The 15,422-nt window shown below is 39.5% G+C and overlaps 1 protein-coding gene across 7 annotated transcripts in view; it reads left to right on the top strand.

The window, feature by feature from the left end:
* Positions 1-1,364: 1,364 nt before the first annotated feature.
* The window catches only part of LOC122833760 (calmodulin-binding transcription activator 1-like), an 81,261-nt gene continuing 67,203 nt past the window's right edge, over positions 1,365-15,422 (top strand). For 2 of the 7 annotated variants that reach the window (XM_044121620.1, XM_044121619.1), the window contains exons 1-3: positions 1,365-1,696; positions 7,150-7,245; positions 13,816-13,919. In XM_044121620.1, coding sequence (XP_043977555.1) covers positions 1,672-1,696; positions 7,150-7,245; positions 13,816-13,919 — 225 coding nt within the window. In that variant the 5' untranslated portion in view covers positions 1,365-1,671. Of the gene's footprint in view, positions 1,697-1,721; positions 1,970-7,149; positions 7,246-13,815; positions 13,920-15,422 lie in introns of those variants that run through there. The other 5 variants (XM_044121616.1, XM_044121618.1, XM_044121621.1 and 2 more) reach the window with 4 other exon arrangements.

Here is a 15,422-nt window from a genome sequence, read left to right as displayed (position 1 = left end):
GATTTCACAAATATTATGGCAAAATGTGTTGAATGGTCTAGTAAGACTTAGAACAATATTTGACAGATGAAGGGTCGTGGATAAGATATATCCTCACAATCTGATAGTTTTAAAAAAAACTATCCACAGAGTGAGCAAATAATGACAAGTCAACAGACCACATGCTGGAATTGGATCAAAAATGTTTTTCAAGAATTTAAGTGTTGTTTTAAAGGTGTACACATTTATACAACCAGGTTATTGAAAATGTAAAAAATTTGAGAAATTTTTTTTTTACAGTGTACAAACACACACTTCTGTTCCCTAAAAAATGGTTTGGTTTCAATAGCAAATGTATTATAAATTATACTGCCAACAGTACTGAATCACTGCTCCCAATCCTGGAGTTCAGTTGTTCAGGTCACTTTCAGGAGCTCAGTAAACCCCAGCGTATAATCATATTACGATGCCACCTGAGCAATAAGTGCCTCTGGGAAACTTCCTAGAGTGACCAATCCTTCTTCTTTGTATGATAATCCAATGTGTGAGTCATTGGCAGTTTTTCTGAGTGTATTTTGTCAACTGGAGGAAAGATTATGTTTTTTCTTTCATGAGGTTAGATTTGGTGCCTACCTCCATTGATAGAAACACTTAATGTTGCAGCACACTGAGATATTTTTCTTCTCACAGATTTTTGGTGTCAGTTTGGAGATTGGCCTTTCAGTTCCAACAGGACTTAGTACCAGCGCACAAAACAAGAACTGCATGAGGCATGAATGAGCACATTTGGTCTCATCCAACAACAGTGTGTGACCTCACAAAGAAAATCCCATAAATACACTTTGAAACATTCCCAGGACACTTGAAACCATGTCATTGAAACCAAGAAGGGAAGACTACTAAAGTGTTTGTGTATGCAAAGAAAAGTCTGGTAATACATCACATGACAAATACTGAAAGTTTACAAATGATTTATCCCTGGTATTTTAACAGGTGCATAAACACTTATGTACAATCATAGCTGGAAAAAAGAAAAAAGAAAAAAAGAACTTTTTTCTTTTTAAAGTATCAAAAGCAATGCGCCTCCAAATCAGAGTGTGGTTCAAAAGTCAATTTGAAATTCCCAGATTTTAAAATGAAATTTCAGCTTTGCCTTTGTACTTCCTGTTTTAATGACATTCACCGGATAGTTTTAGCCATTTTATACAGTGCATGTGTGAGGGAGAGAGAATGGTGCTGAGCATGGTGATGATGATGCTGTGGGAGGCTGTCAAGGTGTCCTCGAATACAGACGTTGTTCAGTGACGTGAGAGAGAGAGAGAGAGAGAGAGAGAGAGAGAGAGAGAGAGAGAGAGAGAGAGAGAGAGAGAGTACATCAGGGGGCGTGGACAGCGGGGAAGAAGCGGAGAGGATGGAGAAGACCGCGGCTCACCATCAGCGGACCCCCGCCGCCATTCCTCACCGTTCGGGCGAATAGCATCACCGAACGCGGCAGGCTCGCCTCCCATCCGCCTCCCCCCCGCTCCTTCCCAGACCCGCCCCCCTCCTTGAGCCGACCTCGCCGTGCACGCGCGTGGTCCTCCCCTCCACCACCAGCACCGCCACCCCTCCCATCACTAGGTCGAGGCGAGGAGGAGGAGGAGGAGGAAGAGGAGGAGGAGGAGGAGGGATGAGGCGCGCGGCGGAGGGGAAATGGCTGCCGAAAACAAGCCGGAAGGTAAGAAGAAATAACGGGCTTTTTTATTTCTGAGTTCGGCTCTGGATAAGTCAGAGGAGGGAGCTTTCAAACCAGCCGAGGAGAGGACGGAGGTAAATGACACGGAGCGGGGCAGAGATAACGGCGGGGGGCTTTCCCCTCTCTCCTCCTCCGGGCCCCCCTGTCCCGAAAACACGGCGGCTGGTGCTGAAGCAGCGACTGTGAGGATGACGGTAAACCGACAGCGGATCCAAAACAGAGGGAGAGTTGTCCCGTCGGTCCGCACCGGGATAGGGGAGTTTTTATTTTATTTTATTCTATTTTATTTTATTTGAATAGAATCGATAGCGTCACATTTGAGTAGCTTTAGGTTTATGAGTTTGTCGAAGAAGGGATCGGAATGAGGAAGGATGAGAGTGTTCGCTGAAGGAATTCAGATGCTCCCCCTCTCGCTCTGTGTGTGTGCGTGTTTATCCAGGGCTGTTTGTCTTTTAAAGCATAAAACAGATTACGGAATTGCAGATTCCTTAGACCAGCGATGTGCTCCTTTACCCTCAATCTAACACCGGTGCGTTCGAGTGTTTATGTTTGCGTCCACTGGTTTTTATTTATTTATTTATTTTTGCGTGTGCGTGGGTGCGTGTGTGTGCGTGCGTGCGTGCGTGTGCGTGTGTGTGTGTGTGTGTGTGTGTGTGTGTGTGTGTGTGTGTGTGTGCTTACATGGTTGCTAAGGCACTGAAAGTGAGAATCTGGCTGCTTTTTAGGTTGTCACGGGTGTGTGTGTGTGTGTGTGCGTGTGCGTGTGTGTGCATGTGTGTCAGTTTTAGGTCATGTCATGCAGAGCCGGACCAAGGTTGTACGGGGCCCCAAGCAGTATATAATTAGGGGGCCCAGCTTCCACTTAAAACTTGGGCTGCCTCTAACAAACATTTAAAATAGTGCTTTTCCTCAAAAAAAAAAAAAAAAAAAATAAATAAAAAATCAGTTTTCTCTTTTTTTCATCACTGTTGCATACTTCAAAATATATTGTAAGCATAGTGTGGTACGCTTAACACAAGAGTTATATAAAGTTAATGTGAATTTATCTGGACTTTTATGACAGTTGACAAAAAAAATGTTTGATGAAAACTATTTAATAGTATAGCAACCAGTGTCAGATAGTTATTCGGTCTTACTTTGTATATTTTACAGCAAGACACCTGTCAAATATTGTGATGGAAATAAAAGGATTAAATCTAGAATCATGTGCATAAAGTGCCAGCTTCAGCACGACAAAACTAAAAAAATAAAAGGAAGCCGGGATTATTTTTTAAAATCACAAATAAACAAAAGCCAGAGTATTCAGGACCTCAAATATAATGAAATTGAATAGGCAATTAATAAAAATAGGTCTTATCTAAGACCTTTTCATTAAAATGTAACAATATGGTATTTTACTTTAACATGTCTGGCATTTATTAAGTGTCAAATTTAATTAACTTCAATATTTATATTATCTATGCATATAAACAGGATTAAACTGGATGAAGAAGAATCAATTTGGGCCTCTGCAAAATTCTACACATTAACATGTGCAGGAACAGGCAAATGTTAATTAGAAAATTTAGCTGATGAGCAGTTGTCTGACATCAGTGCATTCATCAGCAGCCTCTGGGTTGGTCTTCAGCTTTTCATGAATGGTGCTTGTGATTCTGTGGTTCACAACAAAACTCACAGAGTGTCCAAAACTCCCTTTTATCATTAACTAACTTAGACTACAGCTAGTCTAAGTTAGACTATAAGTATAGTACCAAACTTTAGACTACTTTGGAATAGGAAAAACTTTAATATTTTAACTCATTAGGGAGCAATTAGACACTCTGTCCACCATGTTTGTTTTGAATGATTAGAGCAGACACAACCAGCCAATGACTGGAGTCGACTTGGGCCGATTTGCACGTAGATGCATATGTAAACTACTGCAGACTGCAGGTAGGGAATCATTCATGCACACAACAATTTGGAGAAAAATGCTTTTCAAGAATTTCAAGAAAATGAAAATGAATCAAATCATGAGTTTTAGATGGACTAAAAATTTTGAAATAAATTGATTAATATTGTTAAAGTCATTGATTACTGATGAATCACAGTCCGCGAATAAAGACCTCCCACTAAGCAGTTCAACTCACTTATGTGGTTCATGTTTGTTTTCAGATTCTTCATTTAACACTGATTGTTTTATAGTGAACTAAGAAGCCTATAATGAATTCCTTAAAATAAGCTTATGACTACATATATTTCCTTTGTTGATATATTTGTATGATATACTTATGCAGTTTTGTGTTTGCACCATAAATGTTTTGGTCCAAACGATTGGCACCTACTGTGTCACAATTTGTATCAAGCATGCAAGAATTCTTACCCACCAGGGAATTATCTTCTTATAATACAGTGTAAGAAAATATTTTTATAGGACTAGTAAATAATAGCTACAAGCCAGAGGCTACTGAAGAGTTATGTTGGTTGATCTGTAGTTAAAATTTGTGATATTTCTTGAGAATTAACTGGCTCAGGCAGCAAACCAAACCAAAGAAAAAACTATGAAAATAGAGTGTAATAAAATTTTTGTTTATTAAACAATATACAGATAAATTTAAATATTTGCGAGATTTGAGTGTCTTTATGTGCATTTGTCATCTACATTCCTAAAAATAACAAACTACATGGGAAAGAAAGATACAAAGTTTAAATACATGGCTAAGCAGATGGAACAATTTTGTCTAGAGGTGGAAAATGACAGCAGAAAGGATTGCAATGGGGATATGAATTAGTGAATGGATACTTCACATTATTTACATACTAAGAATAATTAATATTCTTTTTTATTTGGGATTTCTTAATCATGTGTGTCTTTGTTTTGCCCTTTTGTTTTAGGTCTTGGCTTTTATTCCTTGATTAGTCTTTGGGAAAACTCACGGATTTTAAATGTGCTTTATAAATAATTTGGATTTGGATTTTAGAAACTGGGCTGAATTGGACTAGGTGCTTATCTTTCAGAGTGAGCCTCTCAGAACCCATTTGAGATATTTCACACACAGTTGTAGTAATTCATCATTATTTTACTGATATTTTAACATCTCTCTATACAACTGCTAAAATAGGCTGTCAAAACTGTGAAAAGTTATTTCTGTGACTTCCTAATGTTGGAAGGCCATAGCATCCGGAGAAGCAGCTTCAGCTACAGGAAGGAGTAATTACTGCATGAAATGTGCTCCTCGCTTGAAAACTAAAAGTAGCAATTATTTAATCAGCAACATTTGATTAGAACTTGGATAACAAAACTATTACACCCACGATTTTGAATGTTTATATTTTGTATGCTTTTCAACAGTTCATCTCTTATTTCTACTTTACTTGGGATCTTCAGGTTAGCCTTACAACCCTATGCAGCCAAATATACATCTATTTATGCCTCCGGGAAATTCTTATATCATCAATAAAACCTTTATTTTGTATTTTTTCAATGTCTTTAGTAAAGTCTTGGGTTGTTATTGTGATTCATTTCAGATCCAGCTCACATATAGCTATATTGAAATATGTTCTTATTGCTTACTTAGTTAGGTGCAAATTGCTAATACCAGGTGGACATCTTATTTTCTTCAGAACTTTATTAATTCTTCAGATTCGTCATATTATTAGTTATTTGAATTCAAGTGCAATCCAGTTTGACTGGAATACAACACAGACAAATTCAGCTGATGATAAAATGCAAAGTTTAAAGTTATCGATTATAGAAAACCAAGCAAGTTTCGTCTGGTCACTGACTTTGCAGCAATCTCTCCTCTTAAATAAGTACAGGGCTACAGTGGAAAGTAACAACACAGTTTAATAGGAATAAACCTCCAGCGGAATCAGGCTAAGTTTTAAAAGGAGAGATAGGAGACAGAGTAAAAACCACAGCAGTACTGAGAAAGGAGTACTTTCTATTGGAACAAAAAAAATTACATACAGTTAATGACTTCAGTAGCTTTGTTAGTGGCTTTCTCCAGAAAACAAACACAGCTAAACAGAGAAGTGCCGTGCTCATGCTGATACCTTTACAACAATGAAGACAATAGATAAGATTAGTCACAGCAGTATTTCTATCATTAGATTTATTTAAGAAAGACACAAAAACACACAAATGCACCAGACAAGGTGCACCATCTGTGGGGAGAAAAGAGACCAGAAAACTCAGAGTTAATGGCAACAATAATTATAAATTATGCATGAATATAGGAGAGCTCATTCCTTTGAAAATAAACTCCTGTTAGTAACTCTTTCTAGAGTTAATATTAGAAAGTCTAGTAACCACAAAAAAACAACAACCCTGCAGTCTGGAAGCAAAGTGCTGTCATGTAACAGACACAGCTTTTTTTGTGTTGTGTTTCAGAATATTATCCGTATCTTAACTGAAAGTTCATGGAAACTAAATAAAGACATTAAACATGGCATCAAAATGGACACCAAAGGTGGCCCAGCTCATCTGAAACTTGTTACATATCACTTCAACCTAATTTGTTATTTGACCCTTTTTTTAACTTATGGAACTTCTGTTTGAGATAGAGAGAGGTTTCGATGCTCTCCCCACTAGGAAGCAACACAAAGAGAAATTTTCTGGGGGCATTTTTTAATATATTTTTTTAAGTTAACATGAACAAAGAGTACGGCATATTTTTAATGTTTTATTTGTGGATTTCTAGACTTCAAAGGAGATGCACATATGTGCACCCATGCAAGCGAGCATGCAGCGTGCTGCCAGAGGCGAAGGGAAGGCCGTGAGTTGAAAGTCCCATTGCGTGTAAAGACTAGAAACATAGATGAGACAGAAGGCCCATGGGCAGTTCAGTGAAAACTCTGGTGCCCAGACGCTACCCATATACATACACAGGCAGACTCAAACATTTGCAGTATGAGGGATTTTTGGCCTGTGATGTCGGGAATAGATGCAATGATTTACAAGCCTCAGTCATGCTGACTAAAAGCCAAATGAGTCTTCGCCATGGAGCCAGGAGACAGCCATTCAGTTTTTCCATTCCCTGGCAGATGTGTGTATGTGTGTGTGTTTGTGCGTGTGGCGTCAAACACCGGAGTGGGCATGAAAACGGCATCCACCATATAGCTGGAAAGACCATCTCCCTCTGCACTGGTTGGACTACTTTGTATCATAGCAACAGTGGTCAGGGAAACAGAGAAAGGATGTGAGAGAGGAGAAACTAAACCTGGGTACAAGTTAGTCATGGAGGCAGTGCATCTACTGTGGCCAATCGATCCGGGGACACAATAGATCCAAGTTAGTGGATCCACCCATGCACACGGCTCATGAAGTTTAGAGGCGTTAGAACGAAGTGATGTGAGTGACCGCCAAAGATACTGAAATCTTGATTGTTTTTAAAATGTATTCTGCTTTTTTTCCTCTCTCTTTCTCTATTTCTCTTTTCATTTTCTTTCTGTAGGACTGAAGAAGATAAGAAACCCAGAGCGAATGGTCAGGATTGCTGTTGGCTACACAGGACACACCCCTCCTAAGAGTGACGAATCAGACGCCAACAGTAAGAGACACACAAATGCTCTTCACACAGTTTCTGCACGCACGTCTGCGCGCGAGGGTGTTTAAGTGCCACACAGGCGTTTGTCTGCAGCACAGGGTGACTGTGGGAGCAAGTATAAAAGCCTTCTGGCAGAATGATGCGAAGAGGGGGGAGGGAAACTGAGGACTCCTTCTCATCTGCCCTGTAACAGATCACACACCAACACCCACAGACACACGCACTATCTCTGTGTCTCTCTGCTGATACTTCATTCTCATTCAGCTCTGTCACAAATCGTGTTTGTTCATGCATGCTGTTATAGTATTAGTGCATGTGCGCACACACTCATCGATACAGCAGACAGGCCCGACTCTGGCTATCAGTAGTTTATTGTCATATTTAATCTGTACACTTGGCATTATGTATCTATAATCCTCAATGGTCCTTGTTAAACCAGAAGTGAGATGGAGTGTGTACTCCAGGGCCGTGCATGTGTGCAGGGGATGCAGTGGCCAAGTGGCGTGCGGTTGCCTTGTTGTGTTAGTGGGACTATAAGGGCAATAATTGCTTTGATTGGTTATCGATTTCAGAGGACACAGGGCAGATGTAAGTCTGTTAGGAGGGACAAATTGGAGGCAAATAAAGAGATGGAAGGAGGAGCAAACACAGGAGCGTGGTATAAAGGAACACAGAGCTGGCCGGCAGGTCTTGGACCTGGGATTGACGTCACATCTGGGTTGAGCATGGAGTGCAATAATTGCATGTTAGAAAACCAGATTTGTTCTTCTAACTGATTTCGTCTTTAACAGGTTTTTGTCTTTAGCACGAGCTTGCGGGGTCGGAAGGCATACTGAGGTTTAAAAAAATTATAGTCTCAAAATGTAAAGAACTTTTGATTAGGTGCAGAATTTTGTTTGGCTGGAAGGAGCATAGCCCCTCCCCTACTTGTTTCTACATACTTCCTGATAGCTGGCTTACGGAAAGAAAGACAATTTCATCTGTTATGGTGTTTATCTCCAGTGGTCATTGGACAGGTCACCAGTCCATCATAAATCAACACAGACAGACTGGACAGACAACCATGCACACTCACACTCACACATAGGGGCAATTGACCTAATAGATTTGTTTTTGGACTGTGTGGAAAACATGTGCAGGTTTGTGGTAAACATGCAAACTCTATGCAGAAAGACCCAGACTGAGATTTGAACCCAGAACCTTCTTGCTGCAAGGTATCAATGCTAACAGCTGTGTCATTTTGCAGCTTTTATTTATAATTTGTACAGAGCACAGTTATTTAAAGTGCAGAAGTAACAATAACCTGGGCTAAATTTTAGATTTGTAGATGATTTTTCATTACCAACTTTTGTAAAGCTCTGAACTGTCTATTACCAATTTTAAAACCACTCAAAGTAATTTTCTGCCCTTCCTGCCATGGGTTTAAAAGATAATTTAACAATTTTAACAAAGATAGTCTGGCATATTTTATGTGGGATTAGCACAGTTAGTGCTTTTAGTAGTACTAAAATCACTCACGGTGGTAATTGTTAATAAATGTAGACACTTGCCTTAACTCTGGTTGCCAACATTTCTAACCAGAGTTAAGGAAAAGAATAAAAGAGCAACATTGCTGTTGTACATTAATTCATCATGTTATATACTGAAGTCCTGGTCAGTTTGCCTATTGTCCAAATCTACAAAACATCTTCAATTAAGGTAAAAACAAAGAAAAGAGAAAACAATATCGATAGGTCTTGGAAGACGATTAATTTTTCTTCCTTAAATGATGGAATGAATTGATGAAAACTATATATGCTATGAATTGACCAGCTCCTATTGAATGTTTTACTTTCCTGACCAACAGTTGACAAATCTCCATAAAATGTCTTTTTTAATCGAGGGATTTTTACTTTGTTTATTTATTTTAACACTTAATTGATGCTAAAATAACTTACTTTTCATGTTCTTCAGTGAGGAACAACTTCCAACCCAAGGAGTGTTTTTACTTATTTTGTTTAAGATTTTTTGGCTCTGTGTCATTTATTTTACAGTAAACCGATAGGAAAGAAAGTTGTGAGAAGAAGACATGCGGTATAGGTCAATGGGTCGGGACCTGGACTGATGTCGTTGACTGAGACATGGGTCAAAGAGTGTTATCACCGTGTCTAGAAGCACTCTACTAAAATCTGGCTTTCTATGTTTCCTATGGTCACCAGTTAGGGCTGACCAACCTGAAAATTGGCTAATTTAAGTTTAGTTTATGCTTGAACTTTTAAAAGTTGGTCATTTAAAGGGGACATAAACTGAGTACTGTCCTTGATGGTATTTAGACAAGGTCCGGGTCCGATTTTGTTCTGGGAACCAAACAGCCGTGGACCAGACGTGGAAACACACACGCGCACACGCAGAGAGAGGAAACTAACCGTTGCACCTTCCCATGCTGTCATGTTCCCTTCAAAAGAATCGGATGGCTTTACTAGACCTTGTTAAGATGGGAGGAAGAAACAAGTGTAAGACAAAATCGTTATTTAATGTAGAATAAAGCAAAAAAAGAATAGATGGTTCTCTTTGGGATGACCGAAAGGCACGAGCTAAGGCTCCCTGAGCCTATGCTTGTCTCCTATCTGTTCTCACGTCCCAGCCGGAGGATTACTGGAGGAAAAGTTTATCAGCAGAATGATAAAATTAGCATGCACGCCCATCTTTCTATTCCTTCCCTCCTCTGCTCACTCTCCCTCCATTCCTCATCCCCCCACCCCTCTCTCAATCTTCCCTCTGCCCCATCTCTCTCTCGTATCTTGTGCCTCCCCTTCCATCCCTCCATCAAGCTGCTGTGCAATGAGCCTTTCTTTCTGTCACATTAATTTCATCGTGGAAAAAAAAAAGGGGGGGGGGGGAATGTTAAAATTTCCCCCGACGCCTCCTAATATCGGTTGGGGGAGAGTTAAGAGTTGCATTTGGAGCAATTTTTTTCCTCTCTCTTTGCTGAGTAGAGTTTTATAATTAACTGACAGTCATCTCACAAGGGCATTGGCTTGTTTCTGTGTTAAATATGGAGATGACAGTTTTATGAGGTAAAATATTCATCAGATGCGGGCGCCTCTTCTGTGTGATTACGGTCTAAATTGTGGTTTTTGATAGGTTACTAGTGTAATGTTTAATTTGGTTCAGCAATTTCACTATTTACTCCAGAATTCTGGCATTGTTGCACTTTTTTGGACTCCTTCCACCCGATTTGCAATTCAGAAAGTCATCTGCATATAGGCAGAAATTTGTCCTCTACAGCAAACAAATCGAAAATATGAAAAACAACACACTTTAATATTCAGATTTGCTTTATTTTCTTGTGTCCCCAGCTGGTTGAGTTTTAGTGAAGAGTCAGGGAACAACAGAGATTGTTGTTTTGTTTTTTTTGTTTTGTTTTTTTTGTCACACCAGTTCCATAGAGACTCATCTCACATAACAGAACGGAAGATTGCTCTTGTGCTAGTTTTGTTTCAAACTGGGACCCATTCTCTGATTCAGGGTTGTTAGAAACACAAGACACAACTCTTCTGGGTGCAAAAATCCTCATCAGCATTCAAGAAATCTGCAAACGTCGCGTGTGTAGGCTGGTCCTGATCAGCAGGGGAGAACTAATTTTAAGGACAGGTTAGGACGATGATGGCATTCATGAAAGTGTGCTTTGAAAGGGATTACAGAAGCAAGGTCACTAGTTGGGGAGGAAGAGAGAGAGAGAAAGAGAGAGAGAGAGAAAAAACAAAACCCCCACTCTGGGACAAATTCAGTGACGTGTTTCTTTTGATCGACAGTCTTTTCTGCATGTGTATGTCTGTTTATATGTATGAGCATACACTTCTGTGTGCGTGTGTTTGCCTCCGCATGTGCAGCGGGCTTGTTTGATGTGGTGGTTCTGGTACATTTCAAAGGCAGGGCTGTGATGAGAATTCTTCAGAACAGCAGCGTAAAGGGAGGGGGCTATAGCCAGGAGAGGTGGGGTCTAAACGCTGATTGGCATTCATAGCAGAGAGACTGGAGTGCTGCTAAAAAAGAAATTAGGCTTTAACTAAGCTGCACCATTCAGCTGTTTAACTAAGCTGCTGCACAGTTCAGCTGTTTGAAATTCTGTCTTCTCAGGCCTTCTATTAATAAATGCATAATTGATTAGGGGGAGCATACGTGCCTGAACGCTCTTTCTTACCGACACAAACACACACACACACGCACACACACACACACACACACGCACACACGTTTAGATACCTCCCGTTACCATGAGACATACAGACGTGCGCCGACACACAACTCCGGTTTTGATTTGTAAACTTCATTTTCATCGTCGTTTTCCCAATTTGAGGATCATCTTGTCTTTTCAAGTTTCTCTTGTTATAGCCAAGCTGTGTCCCTGTGTCTCATTGTCTCTCCTGACCCTCCACACCTTCACCAGCTTTTGCTCTGTCATCTCCCTCCAGATAGATTGTAAGCCCTATCATCCTAGGAGACTCATAAATGGATGCCCCCTACTCAAACGCTTATCAAAAACCTTTGAGGTCCTGCTCTCTTTGAGCAGCACACCTTTTGGGAACACAAACAAGGTGACACATGCCGACTAGGGGGTCGGTGTTTGTGCAGATGTACCCACTTACACAATCGCCTATCCCTTTATTTACTTAATTTGGCGCGATAGAAGTAATCTACTTGTTATTCTTGAATGTGCCGGAAGGTTAATTTACAAAGACAACAGCATATCAGTCATTTGCTCCGTCAATACTTGACTTGTTGAGACAAAGAAAAGTACAGTCATTTATTTTTGTAGTTGGGTTTTGATTTCAGATTTTGGGAATACATTTGGGAGTAGTTAAAATTACATTTCTTGTTGAGATGAAAATTGGTGCCCTTCTATTTAGAAAATGTTTAAAGTAAAAAATAAATTACTAAAAATGGTGTTACATTTCCCCCAAATGAGCATCAGATTAGATATCTCTCTGTGATACTGGAAATATATCCCCCAGGTTGCCTCTTTACCTCTGTTGTAGAGTTCCTCAGGGTTCAAATTGCAGATGAATATAATTTCACATTTACATTTTCATTCTAGCCTCTGTCTTTGAAAAGTATAACGCATCATCAAATGTCCCTTACTGAGTTATAAGGTTGTCATCAAGTTTACCAGATGTGATGCCCCCCTATGTCATTTTAGAAATTTTAACTGGAAATAACTATGTGGGTATCCCACTTTATTCCTCACCAGAAATAGCATTTCTATTACATTTAACAGAAATTTTGCAACATCTTTTCTTAAATCTGTTATATAAAATACTCATATATCCAAATATGTCAGAAAGTACACAAGTTTTAATAGACTGTCCCACTTTTTTCCAGATGACTGTATGTACATTGGCCAGGGGAAAAAAATAAATACTCTTGAATGTAGGATTATCCGACTACAGATCAGACCAGTTTAGCGGAAGTCTGGTTGTTTCTAGTCATTGGTCAAGCAACGTATGCATCTCTTGATCAAATATGTCATACTTTCAATAATGCAGGGTTAAATTAAGCCAGACAAGAGAAGGTAAACTGATTTTACCAAGTTGTGTTTTTGTTCCCAATCCCTATTATTCTAGATTGTGCTTCACTGCCCCCGAAGACTGGCAGTGTGTCCAGAGACATAATTTGAACTCAGAATTACACATCACCTGCCCTAAGCCTGTGACTATCCAACTCTTGCACAGAAATAGTTTCCTCACAGGAGCAGCTATTTTGGGATTCTCCACTCCATTACCAAACTGTCTGTGCAACACTGTGGGGAGAGAACTGCTTTTAAAGTGGATAAGAAATGCCCATGTGATTGGCTAGGTGTTATATTTACCAACCCCTAATGCAAAGATAATGTATGCTAATGGGCCTGCGTTAATCCAAAATCTGTTTGAGAGTAGATTCATGGCACACCTCCACCTGATGTCCAAAAGTAAAAGCACTGCCTTTCCCTCTGCACACTTAGCTTTGGATTAGAATGAACTGTTTTTGTGCGCTGACTCACAGCATGCAGAGAGATGTCCTAATAATGATTAAGATAGTGTTAGTAATACTTATACATTAGAAATAACCATAATTGATGAATAGAAAGCAGCTGGGCTTCTGTTTTGGTTCTTTGTTATGTTTGATCTCTTCATGAAGGAGTTCTTTTCTCTTTAGCTCATTGGTCTATTGAGGAAGCATGATTTCAAGAGCAGAAAAGCTGCCTCCGGCTCAAGAAGTTGGATTACCATGACCTGGATGACTCAGAATCGACGCAGACAATTAGTAATAACACGCTTCCTGGGGAATTCAAACTCTGAGCCTGACATCTTCAATTGCTGTTATGCCAAAAATTCTCAAATAAATTAGAAAGGGTAAAAAAATTAAATAAAACTGTTTTTTTGTTTTTTTTTTGGAACAGTAAAGCTTCTTATTGTCACATTAAGATGTTAATAATAGTACACATGAAACTTTCATAGTGATTTTAGTCAATCAGCTTACATATTTCTCTTGCAAATCCCCAACTTTAATTCACCTAATTCTTCTTCTCCCCCACTCCAATCCCTGTGACCCCAGATGAGCCAGGCCAGTTAAAGATCTACCTTCCCAAGAAGCTGCTCGAGTGTCTACCCAAATGTTCCTCTCTGCCCAAGGAGCGCCATCGCTGGAACACCAACGAGGTGAGAAAGAGACACGCTTGAATGGAAAAATATCCATGACATGGTGATGAGATGAGCTTACTTATTATTTGTGGGTGACTCATCTCTAAATGATGGCGCATTAAGAAGCCAAGAAGAGGTAAACAAATGCAGTGGTGGCTCTTCGGTGTGAGATCCTAAAACCGGAATAGTGGGAGATGAAATAAAGTGGAGCGAAAGATTCCTGTATTATAAAGTTTGAAGGTTTTAATCCGAACAGCTGAAGGTTTAAAGTTTCTGTACTTTTGATATGGTCAGAGTCAGACTCTGCTCATATTAGCACATACTAGTATTTTGCTAAATTAACATTTTCGGCTGGATCCTATTGATCCACATGTGCACATGTTTTTGGTTGTTTGGTAAAAAAATAAAAGTGAGATTTTGAAAAACGCTTTCAGTCTGTTCAGACTGAGATTGTTTGGTTCGATGTTACTATTTAAATCAGTGAAATGAAAGCCATGGTAGATCTATGAGTTTTCAGAGTCTCCTCTCAACAGTTTATTGTTTGGTGAAGCATTACCAATGAATGGACGGATAGCTCCAATGATCTCATACATTGTCTCAATAATTACATAATAAACTGACCACATTTCAATGTATTCATTTAACCTTTTTGAGAGTCTATAGTTCACTTCTCTCTATCCTAATTTGGCTAATTTGAAAATGAAAACTGTATTTTCTATTAAAAGGTCAAGAATTGCAGGTGAAAATGGCATTACCCAGACAGCATCACGGTTAGTGAATATCATGATCCAACTACTGCTAGTCTTTTCAAACCGTATTCTTTAAAAGCAACATTTGCTCACTTTTTTGTTTTTGATACATGAATCATAAAACAAGCTGGTCTGTTCTTACTTTAGATCCACTCTGTTCCTAAAACTCTTTTCAGGGTGATATGTTGCTAGATCATTGTATCTCAGGTAGTAGAAATTTAGGTAGCCGTGTTGCTTTTCTTGAGGAATGCTAATCTTGGGCATCAGTGCACAACACAGTATCCGGCTAAGATAAGCAGTGATAGCAAAATGTGCTGTTTGAATTTGAGATTATAAAACGTATATGATAACTTGTCCAGGGAGGAGGAAAAAGTCAGGAGAAATGTTGCAGTATCAGGATAGACTTCTGTGGTAAAGTAAAACACACCTCCTGTCATGGTTGTAGATTGAGGTAGCAGGTAGAGGCGTTGAACATTTTAATGAAAAAAAAAAAATAAAACAAGAACTTACAAACAAGGAGAACACGGGGAGCAGGGAACAGAACAGGGACCGGGTACATTCAGATACAGGAAGAATCCAGCAGTGAGTGAGTGAAACAAAGGAGCTAAAAACAAAGGAGCTTGATTACTGACAAAGATCAGGTGGCTGATTGGCAACAGGGTGCAGGTGAGAGAGGGAACCAGACAGGCATGCTGAGGGAGAGAGAAAGAGTAATGGCAGAGGAAGAGAAGAGGAGGAGGAGCACCAGCACATGAGCTGGCAAACCATAAAT

Source organism: Gambusia affinis, linkage group LG07, assembly GCF_019740435.1.
Source record: "Gambusia affinis linkage group LG07, SWU_Gaff_1.0, whole genome shotgun sequence".
In the NCBI taxonomy this organism is placed as follows: domain Eukaryota; kingdom Metazoa; phylum Chordata; class Actinopteri; order Cyprinodontiformes; family Poeciliidae; genus Gambusia; species Gambusia affinis.
Note: the sequence above shows the minus strand (reverse complement) of the source record. Positions and strands in the feature narration are given on the sequence as shown.